The 19303-nt window shown below is 39.9% G+C and overlaps 1 protein-coding gene across 45 annotated transcripts in view; it reads right to left on the reverse strand.

Annotated features, from left to right (window-relative positions):
• Window positions 1-19303, reverse strand: part of MTMR3 (myotubularin related protein 3) — a 142324-nt gene that overhangs the window by 29242 nt on the left and 93779 nt on the right. For 41 of the 45 annotated variants that reach the window (XM_074004040.1, XM_074004050.1, XM_074004048.1 and 38 more), the window contains 3 exons: window positions 10764-10846; window positions 7628-7794; window positions 101-197 (listed from right to left, as the gene is read on the reverse strand). In XM_074004040.1, coding sequence (XP_073860141.1) covers window positions 101-197; window positions 7628-7794; window positions 10764-10846 — 347 coding nt within the window. Of the gene's footprint in view, window positions 1-100; window positions 198-5105; window positions 5921-7627; window positions 7795-10763; window positions 10847-19303 lie in introns of those variants that run through there. The other 4 variants (XM_074004060.1, XM_074004058.1, XM_074004056.1 and 1 more) reach the window with 1 other exon arrangement.

The raw sequence follows: 19303 nt of genomic DNA on the forward strand, positions 1-19303 counted from the left end.
AAGAAAAACTCTAAGTTCAAATGTTCTGCCACATGAGAATTGTGGTTTCTGCAAAGGCACTGGCTGTGAAACATAGTTCACAGGGACCCATATAACTCACTTGTACTTCTCATTGATGTTGGAAATCCTCCAGGCGTTGTTCATATCAAAACCCATCCTCTCCACCTCGTTTTTAAACCTTGAAGTTACATGCTCCCCTAGAGGCCAAGGATAAACAGCAGAAAGGAAGAAATGAACACCATTTTGCAAAACGGGTGGAATAAAAACAAAGAAATTTATATTATCTATTTTACATATATGGAAATATATATTTTTTACATATATGGAAATATAAATATATTCTGAGACAGGGTTCCACTCTGTCACCCAGGCTGGAGTGCAGTGGTGTGATCTCGGCTCACTGAAACTTCCGCCTCCCGGATTCAAGCGATTCTTGTGCCTCAGCCACCCAAATAGCTGGTATTACAGGTGCATGCCACCATGACTGGCTAATTTTTGCACCTTCAGTAGAGATGGGATTTCACCACATTGGCCAGGCTGGTCTCGAACTCCTGGCCTCATGTGATCTGCCCGCCTCGGTCTCCGAAAGTGCTGGGATTGCAGGCGTGAGCCACTGCGCCCAGCCTGTGTATTTTTAAACGTAGGCATTGTATAAATAATAAAAGTAACATATTATATAGTTTTAGTTTAGAAAGATCCCTGTCAGGTGAAGATTATAAAAAGGAAAGAAATTAATTCTGATCAAGAGTTATGTTATCTCATCTAATCCTTACTATCAACTCTGAGAACAGGAGCACTAAGCTCATTTTACAAAGGACAAAATTAAAACAGAGCAGTTACTATGGCAGGCCTGTCTGGCCCCAAAACCCATGCTCTTGTCCTACAACACTGGCTACTTGCCTACTTCCACACTCAGACTGACAGTACACTTAATAAGAAATAAAATCAATAACAAGATCACCACAAGTAGCAATACAGATCTATAATTCCTCATCCAAAACCCTTTGGTTCAAATTTTAGAATTTGAGAGTTTTCCAAACTTTCAAAAGGTAATAAAACAGTGCATATATTATAATATTAGGCTCACATGCTTAACAAGATCTCCTTAAACAAGTATTTATATTTCTTTCCTGAAAGATATGTATCATTCACACGAGGTGGGATAAATAAAGCAACAAAACAGCCTCATGTCAGCTCAGATCAGGTCCAGCCAAGACACCAAATAGTGAATGAAAAACATTCTGGTTTCCAGAGCCTTTTAGATGATGGAATTGCAGGTTAACAGGTCATGGAATCATAACTGCCAGTCAGGAATCTCAGGAAACACCATACTACTAAGTGCTGATTATTTGCAAGAACAGCCACCCAAGCTGGTATAATCTGGCTATATTTGCCCTAATGAATCTGGCTTTCTCTTCCTTAAGAAAGCAAAACAAAGGTAGAAATGAAGCTAACATAAATTCAGTAAATCTGAAATAGCTTTCTTCCTTGAAAACATACACAGCCTGAGGTCAGTATGTTATTTTAAAAAATATTAAGCAGTACCTCTAATATACAATGGTACAGCTTGTAAAATAAGTGCTAGCAGTGCTGGAAGAAACCACAACAACAAAAGCACAAAACAGACTTCACTTTGGTGATCAAGGTATAAAGCTTTGTTCTCCCTGGGAGAGGAGCTACAGAATAGGAAACAGCAATTACTTGAATGAAAGACAATTCTGTTAAACTACTTTCCCATTTAAACTGCTTTTCTTGAGCTCAAGGTAGGTATTATACGTTTCCTGAAGGAGAGTTATAAAAAGATGAGGTTGAGAGGTACAAGAAGAAATAATAGCTAGATCCATCCCATTCTGGAAAACTTTTAGAAGCAATGTAGCAGGCTTCCAAACAGGAAAAAACTATTTGAATTGGGGTGCCATCTGTATACAAATTGCAAGGAATACTGACCATCAAGAATACTAGGCCAGACACAGTGCCTCACGCCTGTGATCCCAGCACTTTGGGAGGCTGAGGCAGGCAGATTGCTTGAGCCCAGGAGTTCAAGACCAGCCTGGGCAACATGGTGAAACCCCGTCTCTACAAAAATGCAAAAATTAGGTAGTGGTGGTACATGCCTGTAGTCCCAGCTACTTGAGAGGCTGAAGTGGGAGGATCACCTGAACCTAGGGAAGTTGAGGCTGCAGTGAGCCGTCATCACACCATTGCACTCCAGCCTGGGCAACAGAGTGATACCCTGTCTCAGAAAAAAAGAAAGAAAGAAAAAAAAAAAAAAAAAGACAAGGAGTCTTTAATTCATAATCCCAATGTAAAAGCTGCAAGACTGTGGCAAATTCCCAGTTCATTAAGAGATTTGTTTCCCCCTACTCCGGGATATAGCTCCAAGTCTTTGCAAGAGGTGAAAGTATTTCATTAATGATTTTTTTTTAATTTTTTCTGTGCTTTTCCTGAACTGTACATTAATGGTCTTTAACATTAATACCTCTATCTTAGGGTAAAACACATAGATACCCTAAAAGGATCTTGTGATTTAAAAATAACCACCGGCAAAATAATAACAGTAACAATCACTATCACTAGCAATTTACTTCACAGAATCACTTTCCAAAGAAGGACTTAGAACCACCATCCAGAGCACAACATTCTGAGCTATACACAGAAATATATACTGACTAGCAAGTATAGAAAATCTGTTATTTTGAGTTCTTTGAGAATGGGAATGAGTTTTAATTTTTATATCCTCTAACGCAGTGACTTCATAAACTGTGAAACTGATCATCACAACCCACAATAAGCATTATGTTTTATATCACAATACAACAAACATGTTTTAATTTTTTCATTTTTTGAGAGACCGGGTCTCCCTCTGTTGCCTAAGCCGGATTTGAACTCCTAAACTCAAGCAATCTTCCCACCTCAGCCTCTTGAATAGCTGGGACTATAGGTAGACGCTGTGCCCAGCTAATACAACATACATTATTTTTTTGAAAGCATTTCACAAAACAATATCCACTCTTACTGTGTGACACAATTTGATATTTTCTATTCCATTTCTTTAAAATTAGATTTCATGACCCACTACTGGATTTGAAAAACACATCATTCATCATTACATACATCAGGAATTTAACCAGCTTTTGCGAACTGTGTGAGATGTTCACTCATGTTTACTTAGCAAGAAAAATAAGCACAAACACATCTATTGCTGGATTGCCCTTAAAAATTTCCATCTCAGAATTCTCAGGTCTCAATCAATTCAACATTAAATACATTGTGATATCCCAACTTACTTTAAATACTGGGGCTTATAAGGTTTTTGTTTGGCTTTATATTTCCATTTCAACCCTTCCTATCTGCCTTTGTCCCTTTTCAGCATTTAGTATTTCTTAAACTAAAAATAATACAGTCCAGCAATTTTCATTTTAGTGGAAATGAAAACTTTCTTTTTAGGCCGGGCACGGTGGCTCACGCCTGTAATCCCAGCACTTTGGGAGGCCGAGGCGGGCGGATCACAAGGTCAGGAGATCGAGACCACGGTGAAACCCCGTCTCTACTAAAAATACAAAAAATTAGCCGGGCGCGGTTGTGGGCGCCTGTAGTCCCAGCTACTCGGGAGGCTGAGGCAGGAGAATGGCGTGAACCCGGGAGGCGGAGCTTGCAGTGAGCCGAGATCGCGCCACTGCACTCCAGCCTGGGCTGGGCGACAGAGTGAGACTCCGTCTCAAAAAAAAAAAAAAAAAAAAAAAAAACTTTCTTTTTAAAAGCAATGAAGTTCCCTAACTCTCTTTATCAGAAGCACAGTGTCAATCAGTGATCTAAAAAGTTTTCCCTAAAAAGTCTAGCTCCCTGGCTGATCCTGAGTATTCAAGCCCACAATTATATACAGCCTAAAAGGCCTAGGACAGAAGGGACCGGCCTTTACCTGGCAGGCGAGGAAGCAGACGAATACGAGTGAGAGAAGGTAAGAAACTATTTCTCACCAGATTTTCAAATATGGAGAAAGGAATTATGCTTTTCTACATACAAAGGTCCCAGTAAATCCTCTAGATGTAACTTCCTGGACTGCATTCAAACCCGGAGGACAGATAAATAGGCAGCTTCACAACAGTGTTAAGACCCAGAGTCATATGCTATTTGTGGATAAACAAGACGGGCTTAATGGACATTTCACATGAGAGAGGTTAGAGAGGTAGGCCTGACGCTACTAAACTGGCAGCTAAACTGCCCCGTCATCTGTCAGGCCTCCAGAATAACACTAGTATAGACCACCACCACCAAGTCAGTTGCAATGAGGAGCAGGAAGTTAAGGACATGGGAGAGAAGCTTTCAGCTTTAAGCCCACTTCTTTTTTAGTGTTTAAGGGGCTAAAAGAAGGGTCAAGAATTTGACAAAGGCTTCTGCAGGTTTCACAGGTAAACTCCAACAGCAATACTGAAACTTCTTCCAAAGCTGATTAAGCCTTAGAGCTGTGACCACAGTATGGCTGGCTCAACTATGACCGGTTCAACAGCCAGAAACTAAGATTTATATGAATACTAAGACAATTATGTAATTTTCTCATTTCCCTCCTCTCTGATACATTCTACTTCTAGCAAGCTAGGTAGAGAAGACTCCATAAAAGACTTTATTAACTGCTATGAGATTAAATTAACTTCCACCTCTCAGAGTCTACACTTGTGATATCATGTACTGGGGCAGATTATAAAAAGGCATGACTTTGAAATATCTCAAGTGTTGTCTCACCCTAAAGATGACTTGTAAGTATGTGGTTGTCTGGTATGCTAATATTTGATGAGTAATGCTATAGACATCACCACCACTCCACAATATTAGGTAACGACAAAAGAACCAGGTTGACTAGATGTCCTCGAGGTGGTTTTTTTTTTTTTTTTTTAAATTAAAACCAAGTTTTTCCTTTGTACTCCACAGTGAATATATATAAAAGGCAAAAGCCATACACACACATACATTCAACCAAGTCACTGAAATAAAAGATTCCATGCTGAGTGGTGGCAGGTTAACATAAGTGTGGACTGTGTATATACTGGGAAGAAACAAAATGCAACCCTTACTCATAATCTCTCGCCAAACAGTTATGATTGCATTACCTTGTAGTTGCATAATTTCCAAAGTGTTTTCATAAGCATGGCACATAGGGGGCACTTAAACATTTACTGAATTGAACTCTGCAGCATTAACAGATTTGATCTTCAGGATACCTGGATCAGCCTGGGCAGGAAGAGCATGAATGTCCCAGTTTAAAGCACAAAGGAAACTAAAGCATAGAGAGCATAAATTCTTGCCCAGTGTTTTCTTTTTCAACTAAATTGTAGAGTACGCATTTGAATTCATGTTTCCTAATTCCTAAGTCAGTACTTTACCCCTCATGTGCCCTTGCATCACAAACCTACAAAAAGACAGACAACACCGTAGATATCTTTGTCTTGATGGCCAAAGAATATCAGATATCATCAGGAAGGGAAAGGGTCTGGGGACAAAAGTCATCCCACCTCAGGACAAAGCCACCCATAATTAAAAGACTAGACAGAGGTACCTCTCAGGAATATCCTAAGAGTTTGCTCAAATCCAAAAGAAACTAAAATTATCAAGGGACTAAAAAAGCTCTCCTAAAAAGATAAGGACTTTTCCATCTGTGGTTGTGAGAGAACAGGAGAGGAGAAAGCAAATCTTGCTGAGTAAATGCTGGCAACCCAAAATTAGGGAGTACCTCTTGGAGTCAGGGGTCTTAAACAAATTAAAGTTCTTATATAACATAATGCAGTACAATCCACTCATTAAGTTCGTTATCCTAGGAGATGGTAGAAACTAAAAATAAAGAAGATACAATGGTTAAAAACTCAGAAAATGTACATGTAAAAGTTGTACACATCACTGTCTGTAAACTTTCTCTTTAAGAAAAACCCCCAAATTTGAAAAGAGCTATAAAAAAATTTAAAAATGTATTTAAAATGTGATGGCATCTCAATAAAGACAAAAAATAGATGCAACAATTGGAGTGAAGTGAGAGACAGTTTAAGCACATTCTCATAAACGTCAAGGTTGGTGTGGTCTGTCGTAGATGACAGGATTCTGCTAGCCTGGACATGCTTGTGAGAAGCTGGGATTCCGAGGCTTTCCCTGAGGCTCCATGAGGGCAGGTGCTTTTGTTTTTCAAACTCTGTATCCACAGCACCCCCCACGGTCAGGTCTGAATAACTGAGAACTGGTTTTAAGTTTTAAATTCTGTGGTCAGTGATTAGCACTGGGACTTGACAACAGGCTTTTTACCTCTGAGCCTCCATTTCTTTGGCTCCCAAAACAGACACCAACCTATCTTGCCTGTTTGACAAGATTATGAGGATCAAACAAAAGTATTTATCAAAGCATCATTAAACATAAGATAATGCTAATGTTATAAGCATTTTAATACAACAGAACAAGAATGTGAACCAAAAGCTTCAATTAGTGATGGGGCCAGAGAACAAAGTAACAAAAGCAAGATTAGCCTCAAATGTTTAAAATGACCCCAGGCAGACTTATAAGATTGAAGATTCAGGATTAAAATTTCAGGTTTCTAGAAAAAAGTCCCAAGGGTAAACTTTATTTGAAGGAGGCTCACAACTTTTCACTGCATAGAAATTTAAGACTTCACTTCGAAACCTGACACACTAAAAGTCAGTGTTAGACCAGCAAAGTTCTATCTATGACCACATAAAGCTTACAGGAAACTACACGCAGAAAAATAACATGAACTTGGTCAAAGCCATTTCTGACGGAGAATGACAGTGAAGGGAACAAAGACCATAGAGGAATCAGGAAGCCTGGGTTCCAGAACAGGCTCAGCATCTCTTTTTTTTTTTTTTTTGTGGGGGGGTCACATGTTAAAACCCACAATCTAGGCCAGATGCGATGGCTCATGCCTATAATCCCAGCACTATGGGCAGCCGAGGCAGGCGTATTACCTGATGTCGGGAGCTCAAGACCAGCCTTACCAACATGGAGAAATCCCATCTCTACTAAAAATAAAAAATTATCTGGGCATAGTGGCGCTTGGCGCATGCCTGTAATCCCAGCTGCTACACGGGAGGCTGAGGCAGGTGAACTGCTTGAACCCAGGAGGTGCAGGTTGCAGTGAGCTGAGAACACACCACTGCTCTCCAGCCTGGGCAACAAGAGCGAAACTCCGTCTCAAAAAAAGAAAAACAAAACAAAAAAAAACCCCACAAAATCTATTTGTTCTTGATAGGCACCTGGCCTCTCACCAATGAACTCCTATTCAACTTTCAAAGCTGATTCAAAAGCCAGTTTAAATGTGAAGCCTTCCCACACATGTATACAAAACTCATGGCTCCCTTCTATTAGGCTTCCATAATATTCATAAAACCTTATTATAGTTGAGCTGTTTTTAGGCCCAATAGATTGTGATGCCTTCTAGTGTTCTTCCCTTCCCCTGGAAGGCAGAAAAGATGTTCTATTAAGCTTAGAAGAATGCTGCGCACATGCTAGGTGCTCCCTAAAATATACACTGATTGAATATATCAATGCTTAGGTGTCCCATTTCATGTTAAAAGTACCTCCTTCAGTAGCTTGATAAAGCCCCTGGCCATTTGCACATTTCTGAAAGGCGTACCTGGTCTGCACAGGTCTCCATGTTGCTCCTTTTCACTGGCATAGACCTCCATGCACCAAGCATGGTATGCAAATGAGAAGAGATCTTCTATTTTAGCAGGTGGTCGGATTGCATTGTTCAGTCTCTTCAGCCACTCTTGACACTGCTCAAAAGTTGAAAACTGACACCTTTTGTAAAGCCAAACAAGTATGGATGTAATCAGACAGTTGAAGTGAAATGTAAGAAAAGCCATTATTTCAAGAATGCCCACTCGAACTGGGAACCACAGTCAAGAAAGCATCTGAGGCAGGCAGTCATTTGCATGCTCATTATCACTTATAAGAAAAACAAATGTTAGCCAATGGACCAAAATGTCCAAAGAAGGAAGCTGACCATGTGGAAAACCTATTTTTTTAGACTAATGAAATCTCTTCTAAGATTTATTAATGACAATTATTACAGAAAAATGGCAGCTATTCTCTTTCGAGTGGAGCTTCATTCTACTTCTTCCATGAAAGTTTTATGGTTGTCCCTCATAAAAAATGTGTTTAGAAAAATCCTTTTTGTTTTGTAGTAACATATTAGCACAAGTTTAAAACAAACAAACAAAAAACCACAGCATTATTTTTAGCCAGTTAGGGAGTAATTTCAATATTTAGCTATTAGGCCAAATCAGATCCAAAAGACAGACTGCACTGAAACTTTCAACTATGACCATGTAGAGAACAAAACAATTCTACTGTCAACTGCAATTTTCAGTATATACAACTAAGGAGTTAAAATAATTACTGAAAACTAATTTATTAAAGATGAGTTTAGGCTGAGTTCAGTGACTCATGCCTGTAATCCCAGCACTTTGGGAGGCCAAAACGGGCAGATCACTTGAGGTCAGGAGTTCGAGACCAGCCTGGCTAAAATGGCAAAACTCCCGTCTCTAATAAAAATACAAAAATATTAGCCAGCTGTGGTGGCATGCACCTGTAATCCCAGCTACTCAGAAGGCTGAGGCACAAGAATCGCTTGAACCAGGGAGGTAGAGTTTGCAGTGAGCCAAGATCACACCACTGCACTCCAGCTTGGGCAACAGAGTGAGGCCTTGTCTCAAGAAAATAAATAAAAATAAAGATTTGTTTAAATATTTGGCCTTTTTGAATGCAATGTTAAAAATTAATTAATAAGCAACTACCTTCTTAAACTGTGTGGTGTAGCCAGTATCTATAAAAAATAAGCAAAATCTCACTGACTAAAAAGCAATTTAAATATCTGTCTTAAAACCAAGGGGTCACTTAAACCTCTCCCTCGTCCCAATCACGGTGGCTTATCAATATACCCACACATAATGTTTACTGACACCCCAGAAAAGGTCAGAGGAATGCAGTAAAAACTTGTGGAATTTAAGACCTCTAGGGCTATTAAATTTAAAAATGCATTTCAGGCATCGTTGTTGGTTTTTGGTTTTTTGTTTTTCAGACGGAGTCTTGTTCTGTCACCCAGGCTGGAGTACAGTGGCTTGATCTCAGCTCACTGCAACCTCTGCCTCCCAGGTTCAAGCAATTCTTCTGCCTCAGACTCCCGAACAGCTGGGACTACAGGCATGCACCACCACACCCAGCTAATTTTTGTATTTTTAGTAGAGACAGGGCTTTGCCATGTTGGTCAGGCTGGTCTCGAACTCCTGACCTCAAGTGATCCACCCACCTAGGCCTCCCAAAGTGCTAGGATTACAGGCGTGAGCCACCGCACCCAGCCTGCAACCATTATAGTTAAGAGCAGATAAAAATCATCAAAGAATGCCAAACTTATGGAGAAATTTTTATGAGAAGCAGGGACATTCGTATTGTTTCAAAGTGCGCCCCCAGACTGTTTTTAGTTGCCAGAGAGAAAATGCAGCAATTATAGAGAAACCAGGTGACATCTCGACTGGAATAATCAAAATTAACATCACCAGTGAAGGATATGTGGACACGGTACTTCCAGATGTAATACAATACCCTGAAAAGCACGTGACATCATACATACAGTATTCCAGTTGAGAAAACATAACCTCAATTTAATTGAAGGAACACTGGACAAACACAAAATGAGAAGTATTCCATTAAAACAAAAGACTGTATTCTGCAAAATGTGAACGTCATAAAAGAAAGTAAGGCTGTAGAAAATGTTCCAGTTTGGGCGGGTATGGTGGCTCATGCCTGTAATCCCAGCACTTTGGGAAGCCAAAACGGGCAGATCATGAGGTCAGAGTTCAAGACCAGCCTGGCCAACATGGTGAAACTCCGTCTCTACTAAAAATACAAAAAATTAGCCAGGTGTGGTGGCACACGCCTATAATCCCAGCTACTCAGGAGGCTGAGGCAGGAGAATCACTTGAACCCAGGAGGCGGAGGTTGCAGTGAGCTGAGATCGTGCCACTGCACTCCAGCCTGAGCGACAGAGCAAGACTGTCTCAAAAACAAACAAAAACAAAAACAAAATGTTCCAGATTAAAGAAGGCTACAGAGTCATGGCAGCTAAATGCAATATATGACCTAGACTGGATCCTGTACTGAATGAGGTGAGGGAGAACGCTATAAAAAAATATCAGTAGGTCATTAGGTGAACTGACAAAACTGGAACATGTATAGTAGACTGGATATATGTATTATCAATGTAAAATTGAAAATTGATGATGCTATGGTTATGTAAGAAAATATCCCTATTCTTAGGAAAGCACACTAAAGTATTTTGGGATTAAGAGCCATGATTATGTAACTTACTCTCAATCTGTTCAGAAAAAGAATCACACACACACACACACACACACACACACACACACACACACACACACACACATATACACACCCCAGGCCTCTGCAAATAATAAAGCAAATAATAAAATGTTAACAAGTGAATCTGGGTAAATGGTGTACTGATATTCTTTTTAGTATTTTTACTTTTGTAAATATAAAATTATTTCCAAATTTTTTTTTTAAAAAAAACATCTTTCAACATAGCAAAGTACACATCCTACAGATAAAATATTTCAGGCAAAAACTACTCAGAAAATATTCCTAATGACGTTAATCATCAAAAGGTATTTTACTAAGTTACCAAATAATGGACCCATTCTTTAAAAAATATTTTCCACACTAAACAGCAACACAAACATACCACATACCTGATAACTTTGCAGTCTTTGCAAGTCAAATGAAGCTGAAATATATCTCGGCATTCAACACTTTCTATAAGCTGTAATGGAACCTGCAATTAAAAAAAAAATGAAGTCCTCTTAGTCAAAAAGGCTTTGACCCTGGAGTTCTTCAATGTGTCCAACAAGACTAATTAAAAAGATCTATAAGGGAAAGCAACAAAAATAGAGCTTCAAACTTATCTGCATCAACAGTACTCAAGTTATTTACTACAAAGTGAATTAGGACTTCCCTTTATCTCTAAATCAGTGGTCTCACGTCATGTCATAGCATGAAGGCAACAAAGAGGTGGCACCACCTTTGGAAGAAGGGGAGAATATATCTCTCAGGCACTGAATTCACAAGATCAGAGTACTACTTTTAGATGCTATAACTGACTATGATTTGCAATAATGCAATGACACAGAAGCTGAAGGGAGCCAGAACAGTAATCTTTTCTTGCTTATAGAAAAGAACTACAGATCAGAACACCAGTGGGAAACTACTGTTTGCCCCAAATGACAGAGTGGGCTTTAGTGTCAGCCAATGAGGCTCCTGAAAAAGACTAGAGTTCTAAGCTGACTGTGGATTGCACAGCGAAGATAATGGGGTAATAGCTTCTGGCCAGGCTCTCTACTAAGTAGAATAGATCCAAAAGGTATCAAAAAGGAGGGAGAAGGCCATACAGTGATCAAAGACGCTAAAACTATAACTATGTCAGATTTGCTTCAAAAGATCAGTTAGGAGCCCTGTTTGCAAAATGGGGTTTGAGGTTTGAACAAGCTGGAATGGTTCCTCCTTGCCAATCTGGTCTGCAAACTCTACTGGACACAGGATTATGTATAACAGCAGACAGAAGGGAGACAGATAGAAGCAAAAGCATCTAGACAGGGTGCCAAATCTTCAGGACAATATGAGGATCCTCCTCCTATCCCTCAAATCATCCTAATTCAACCCTTGGCTTCAAAAAGCAATTTCTAGGCTTTCAAGGCAAACCTGGTAAAATAATAGTGAATACTTTTACTCCTTGAAAAAGGAGTGGGCCATTTGCCTCTTACAGTGTATCAAGCCTAGCCAAAATGTGGCTCTGGGAGTTGCAAATAGCATTCCAACAACTTGTGTTTAGTATGCAAAGAGGAGGGCAGTCTCCTCCAATGCAGACAGGAACAAGAGTGCTGTCTGCACAGGCTGGCTCTCGTGTTAGTTGAGCCAGTTTCAGGAACAAGCTTCCTGCAAACTCTGCCCCACCACGGAGCTGCCAGTCAGCAGTAAACTCTCAGAATGAGGATGCAGGGATCAAAAAGAAGCCTAGTGATGGACAAAGAAACAAACTGGGGCAGGGGTTAAAGAAGAGAAGAAAGCAAAATAATTATTACTCACATAAATGACTGGGAGTTTCTACCTTAGGACTAAAGTCTTCTTGCTTTTAAGTCTACACTCTACAAAAATTCCCTTACAAATGTAATAGGACTGGGGTCAGAGAAAGACTAAGAAATCTTGGCTGGACGTGGTGGCTCACGCCTGTAATGCCAACACTTTGGGAGGCTGAGGTGGGCAGATCACCTGAGGTCGGGAGTTTGAGACCAGCCTGATCAACATGGAGAAACCCCATCTCTACTAAAAATACAAACTTATCCGGGTGTGGTGGCACATGCCTGTAATCCCAGCTACTCCAGAGGCTGAGGCAGGAGAATCACTTGAATCCCAGAGGCGGAGACTGCGGTAAGCTGAGATCACGCCATTGCACGCCAGCCTGGGCAACAAGAGCGAAACTCCATCTCAAAAAAAAAAAAATCTTGCCTGTGTTCTGAGAACAAAAGGAGCTTTTGGCCCTCTGTTTTTGTTTACGTCCTTAAACCCAAGGTGCTGTGAGAAACTGCAACTGATGCAACTAAGACTTCTTCCGAGACCTGTGCATCTAAGAAGGGGAAAAAAAAAACCTACAATTTATCAGAGATACACTATAAAGAAGAAATATTGAGATTAAGAAGATAGAGATTAGAAGACAATATTGCTTTGTTCTGAGGCCAGTCCTCTGGGTAGCCTGTAACAGACACTTACTGCATTTTGTATATACTCCTGCTAACTACCCTACTCCCTATATATCCCCCCAAAATGTGGCTGCACACCGGCAATTAAAAGGCGTGAGTTCTAATCTCAATTTTCTAAAATGTTACCAATTAAAATTTTGCCGGCTTCATTGGGCAAGCCTCCAGCCTTCCCATGTGCCATCAGCCTCTGCTTTCTGAACCTCAGTCACAACTAAGGAAATCTCAGGCATGGGGCCTAGGAAGAGTCTGGGATAGGATTAGAGTGAGCTTTACAAATCCACATGAAGAAGCTGCTCCTGCAGCAGTCACCTGCATCCCAAGTCCCCTGCAACTGACTGACTTTATGGACAGAAGACATGAAAACCAGCTAATGCCCTTAGCAGCTGCTGGGGGAAATGGATTAGCCTTTGCTACGTTGCTACAAAGAACAAGTAAGTTTTACATCCTTATTACTAAATCAGAGCCCAATGGCCTGTGCCCAAACTTAATAGAGTGAAGTATCTCAGAGCATGCAAAACATTGGCTACCTAAAATTGAGGCAATATATACACATATATTTTTTCTGTATTTTAACATCGTAAATTTAAGAAAGAAGAATTAAAATGTTGGTTCTATGGGTTGAAATCAGATTGCAGACACTAGCAAGTCACCAAAATCAACCATGTGTATACAAGTCACAGATATGGAGAACAGATTTTAATATTCATGCAGATTGTCACAAGCAGGAAAGTTTAATATGCAGCAAGAATAGGGACCTATAAAAGAGAAACACATGATTTTTATAACAAATGTCTCCCTTTTCTTCTCCTTTCTACTCCATTGTTTCCCTTCAGTGCTCCGTCCACAGATTGCCTTTTTTCTTTTTTTTTTTTTTTTTTTTTTTGAGACAGTCTTGTTACTATTGCCCAGGCTGGAGCGCAACCGTGCAATCTCAGTCCACCGCAACCTCCACCTCCCAGGTTCAAGCTATTCTCCCTGCCTCAGCCTCCTGAGTAGCTGAGATCACAGGCACCTGCTACCACACCCAGCTAATTTTTTGTATTTTTAGTAGAGATGGGGTTTCGCCATTTGGCCAGGCTGGTCTCGAACCCCTGACCTCAGGTGATCCACCTGCCTCGGCCTCCCAAAGTTCTGGGATTAAAGGTGTGAGCCACTGCGCCCAGTCCATCATGCCTTTTCTAAAAGGCAGAATTGGCCTTCTCCTGTTCATACCTCCATCCAAAACATACTGTTTCCCTACTTTCTTAAGGCCCACTCCATTGCTTTAGGTTCAAATTTCCTCATGTAAGAAAATGATCTCTTACCATTTCTATAGAGATACCCTACATTCAAACTCAAAAGCAAATTACAGATTCAAGAGCCAGTCCACTTTACAGCCCAGGAAGGTTAAACTACTACACTATAAGCTAGTATAGTAAAGTCAGGACCAGAATCCATGTCTGTCCTCCAGCCTGGGCTCCTTCCACCACACATGGTGTGCCTTTCTTTCTTCCCCTACACTTGGACTTCTCTTTCATATGAGCTGTACTTTAGTTCTTCTTGCACAAATAAGTAGCTTCTCCACCAGGGATCTTCAAGAGAAAAATAGAGTTTAAATCAAAACTCCTCAGATGCCATTCTTTTTGTAACACAGTAGCAAGATAAACTCACTTTCAAATCCCTTAAACCTACTGATTCAATGTCTTGTAACAACTCATTTTCTTTTTGCTCCTCTCTCCTCTATCTCCACCTGCCAGGTAACACAATCTCACTTTACAATGCTTTTCCTAATATAAATTTCACCAAACTCAGGCTCAAACAATGCATCAAACACATTCAGTGCTACAACCAATTCCTCAAAAAGCCAAAAGTTACATCACAGACACTAACACCCTTAAGAGCATCAATCCAAAAAAAAAAAACAAAAACAAAAGCAGAAGAGCGGCAGTTTAAAAACTTAACAGACATGCACAGGTTATGTCCAAAGTACTGTCACATTTCAGAGGGATCTGATGCCATCATACCCTACTATATTTACCTCCTCAACTCATTCTGGGTGTGTGTGCATACATGTGCATTATTTTTAAACACCAGAATTTAGAGTGGGATAATTTCTACCTTTTTAAAAACAAACACCCTTTTTATAGCCTGAATGGGAAGTACTAATCTTGTACTTGTACACCTGAAGTTAAAATGCCAGTAACAGAGTAAAAATGGATCTAAATCTAAAATCAGTAATAAAGTGGAATATCTGGGCGCAAAATCTTTTCATTTAAAAACTAATCAGGGCCAGGCACAACGGCTTACACCTATAATCCCAGCACTTTGGTAGGCTGAGGCAGGAGGATCGCTTGAGCCCAGGAGTTCAAGACCAGCCTGGGCAACATGGTGAAACCCTGTCACTACAATAATATAACATAACATAAAAAAAAAAAAAGATAAAAAAATAAAATAAAATAATAAAATAAAACAAAAAATTGGGTGCAGCGGCTCACATCTGTAATCCCAGCACTTTGGGAGGCCAAGGTGGGTGGACTGCTTGAGCCCAGGAGTTTGAGACCAGCCTGGGCAACATAGACATCTCTACAAGAAATAAAATTAAATTAACTGAACATGGTGGCACGTGTCTGTAGACCCAGCTACTCAGAAGGTTGAGGTGGGAGGATCACCTAAGCACAGGAAGTTGAGGCTGCAGTGGGCCATGATGGCGCCACTGCACTCCAGCCTGGGCGACAGAGCAAGACCCTGTTTCAAAAAACAACCACCAAAAATCCACTAACCAGCAAAAGACTGTCACTGGTTTAAGACTCAAACTCTGTTGTTCACCTTTGACAAATTACAAGCCTCCAGCACTGCTTTCGGAGGCTCCCACTATTATATGAATGCTAGATAAAAGTGCATTAAGTATTAACAATAACCTCCTTCGCAGCAGGGTGTGGTGGCTAATGCCTATAGTCCAAACACTTTGAGAGGCTGAGGTGGGAGGATAACTTGAGCCCAGGAGGCTAAGGCTGCAGTGAGCCTAGACTGTGCTACCGCACTCCAGTCTGGGCGACAGAGTGAAACTCCGTCTCCAAAAAAAGGGTAAGAAAAAAATACTAGTGTTGATTTTACAAATTATTTCTAATAGAAACCTGTTCTACATTTTTTTGAAGGTCACAATTCCATCTGCTTATGTATAAACTATAGGGCTTTTTCTTTACCTACAAATTGTTCTCATAGTAGCATACAACTAGAATTTGGTCCAGTAAGAGGAAAAGGACTCATGCAGAGGGGAAACATTCTGCTGATTTGCAAAGTGAGCATCTAACACTCAAAATCAATTAGCTCCAAGCACAGGTGCAGCAACCACCTAGAATTTTCATGCTACTTACTGGGATTTCAGAAGCAGCAGATTGAGAAAGAGTCTATTAAATTACACACACACACACACACACACACACACACACACACACTTTTAAATGTTCATGAATTCCACTTGAACACTTTAACTTGTTTATAAATTATCTAAGCTTCAAAGAACTACGTCTGTAAATATGTAATAATAATTTGGGAAAAGCACAGAATAGGAGCAGTTTATACCTTAAGTGCTACACACAAACTACTACAGAGATTCTTTACCACAGGAACTGGAACTTGATATTCAGTGAATGTGTGAATTAAAGTAATTATGTTTATGGTATCAAAACCTACAGACACATTTTACTCAATGTGCTGTGAAATTAAAAGAGAATACATGATATCAGGTAGCTATTTAAAACATGATGGTAAGTCATTTTCTAAAGTGCTAAGTATTTTAAGCATACAAAATGATGCAAACTGGGGCATGCCTCAACATATACTGGTACGTTTGGGCTTTGATGGTTTAAATGTGTTTGATATAGATAAAATAACCTTTAAAGAGAGCCTCCTGATCTAACATTTTATTGAAACACTTATTTGCTGAGAAAGGAAAGGAAATACCACTACCAACTGTCTGATCTCCATCCAGGACCTGATGCAGGAGGAGTCCTTGTTTCCTAAGTACCTCCAGATTTCAGGTTTCAGGAATCTCTTAGTACTAGCTGTGATAAATTAATTTTTATGGAGGAGTTCTAGTCTCTCTCAATCTGAAATTTAAGTCACTGCAATGCCAAAATACTTTTACACCATCATTTTTCTGTACAAAGTCATTACCTTGGGGTTTTTGTCGGGTTTTGTTGTTGTTTTTGACAGAGTCTCCCTCTGTCATCCAGGCTGGAGTGCAGTGGCGTAATCTCGGCTCATTGCAACCTCCACCTCCTGGGTTTAAGCGATTCTCCTACCTCAGCTTCCTGAGTAGCACATGCCACCATGCCCAGCTAATTTTTGTAGTTTTAGTAGAGATGGGGTTTCACCATTTTGGCCAGGCTGGTCTCGAACTCCCAACCTCAGGTAATCCGCCTGCCTCAGCCTCCCAAAGTGCTGGATTACAGGCGTGCATCACTGCACCCGGCCTACCCTGGGCTTTTTAAGTAACATGTAGGCTCTATGCTTTAAAGGGTTACGATGCTAACAGAAAAAAACACTTTCAGGTTAAGAAAATGGATCAAAAGAAAGAACAGCGGCAAGTTTCCTTAAGCATTATCTCTCAATCACAATGGGGGATCAGCAATTCCAGTCAACAACCTACTTACACAGCTATCCTTAGAGACAATTAAGACACAGCCTATTCACACAGATATGTATTGTTTTAAAATAAGCTTTAAACGCCAAAGGGGGAAAAGGTTCTAATGCCCACTTCAAACCCACATTAACTTCAATTCATTGAATATTTACTGAATATTGTGGCACCAAGAGACATGCTGGATCTTAAAGATACAAAGAATTAACCAAAAATTACAACCTAATTGGTAAATGTTATAAAAGAATGTACAAGATAAAGACAAAGCAAAGAGTGTAATTAACGTTCATAGAGGGAACTGGGACTAAGAAAGGCTTCACAGAAGTTATCACCTGAACTGAATTTTGACAGATGAATAGAAGTTTCTGGGCAGAAAAGGGAATACAGAGATATGAGGTATGGCTGAAGAGTACAAGGAGGCTGCTTTTACAAGTAAAAAAACGTGAAAATGGGGAAAGGAGGGAAGCTGACAACATTGCAGGGACCAAGGATCACAAACAGCTTCATGCCATGCTAAATAATTTGATCATCATAGAAGCAGTGAAGAAACACTGAAGGGCTTTAAGCTGATGAATGACATGATCAGTTTCATGCTTTCTTTCCGGCAGACCTTATTCTCAAATAGTTCTAAAAATAGTCTCTGAAATACTTGGCCATCAACCAATAAACTGATAAATACAGTATATGAAAAAATGCAATGATATAAAACTATCATTCTCACATGCAATTTAATTATAATTCCAGCAATTCAAACACTGAAAGAACACAAAGTTAAACTGGGCAGTTCTACTGAACATCACTATCATTACTTCCACAGTAGCTGGTGGGGAATTCTCAGTTGCTGGGATTTTATAGGTGTTTCCAGAACCCCTTTCCCCTCCCCATTACGACTACTCAAATCCAAGTGGACCCTTCTGAACAGAGTGCTACATAGTATGAAAGAACAGCATTGGCTCTTTCCTTAATGAATCTGGTGTGTATCTTTAGCTGATAGAAACTGATGTAACTGCTATTATCACGGCCCAAATCTAGAAGCCAGAAGGGATTCAGGCCAAAACTGCTCTTGGACATAAATGCTTAACTACAAAGAACAATGACAGTAACAAGTAAAAAATGTCGACTACCAAAAAAGAAAAAAAAATGACAGCCACTGAGCTTTTCTTTAATTGCTGAGTAAAACAAATGAACAATAGATTTCAAAGAATCCCAAAATGAACCCAAAACACAGTCTGCATGGAATTACAGTTCCGAGCTGTTTTAACGTGTCATAATACACACTTCTCTGTGCTGGAAGTGGAGTGTAGAAAGCCACAACACTGGCAAGTAAAGAAGGAGGAAGGCATTTGCTGTAAGTAAGTAATTTTCAGGCCTTTGTTGCTTTCATTTAAGACTAATGATAGCAGAGCATTGAAAGAACCAGTTCACTGAGAGGACATTCATAACTGAAAAGGGTAAATGTACTCTTGAGAATCAAGAGCCTTCCTTTTCTTCAGTAATACATAGTCCATTATGCAAATAAACATTATACTTAACATCTACACTTATACCACCAAGGAGTCATTAGAGTAACTTCATGCTGTAATGAGTCTGCAGTGAGCTCAAAGTACATCTCATCATTTGACATTAAGGCCCAGGGAATTACCTCAACTGAGGCAGTTGGTAACTACTAAAGATTGAGGAATAAAAGCCTATTCAGCCTTTACACCTTTATAAAGCTTAATGATACAGCATTACCTAGTGCAAATCATTCACTGTTAACTAAACAATGGACACCTCAGCTGACAACTACACACATCATTTTAAATCAAGCATAAGAGTTGCTTGCTGACCTAGTGTTCCTTGAGTGCTAAATTAAGTG

Source organism: Macaca fascicularis, chromosome 10 (genome assembly GCF_037993035.2).
Source record: "Macaca fascicularis isolate 582-1 chromosome 10, T2T-MFA8v1.1".
Classification (NCBI taxonomy): Eukaryota; Metazoa; Chordata; class Mammalia; order Primates; family Cercopithecidae; genus Macaca; species Macaca fascicularis.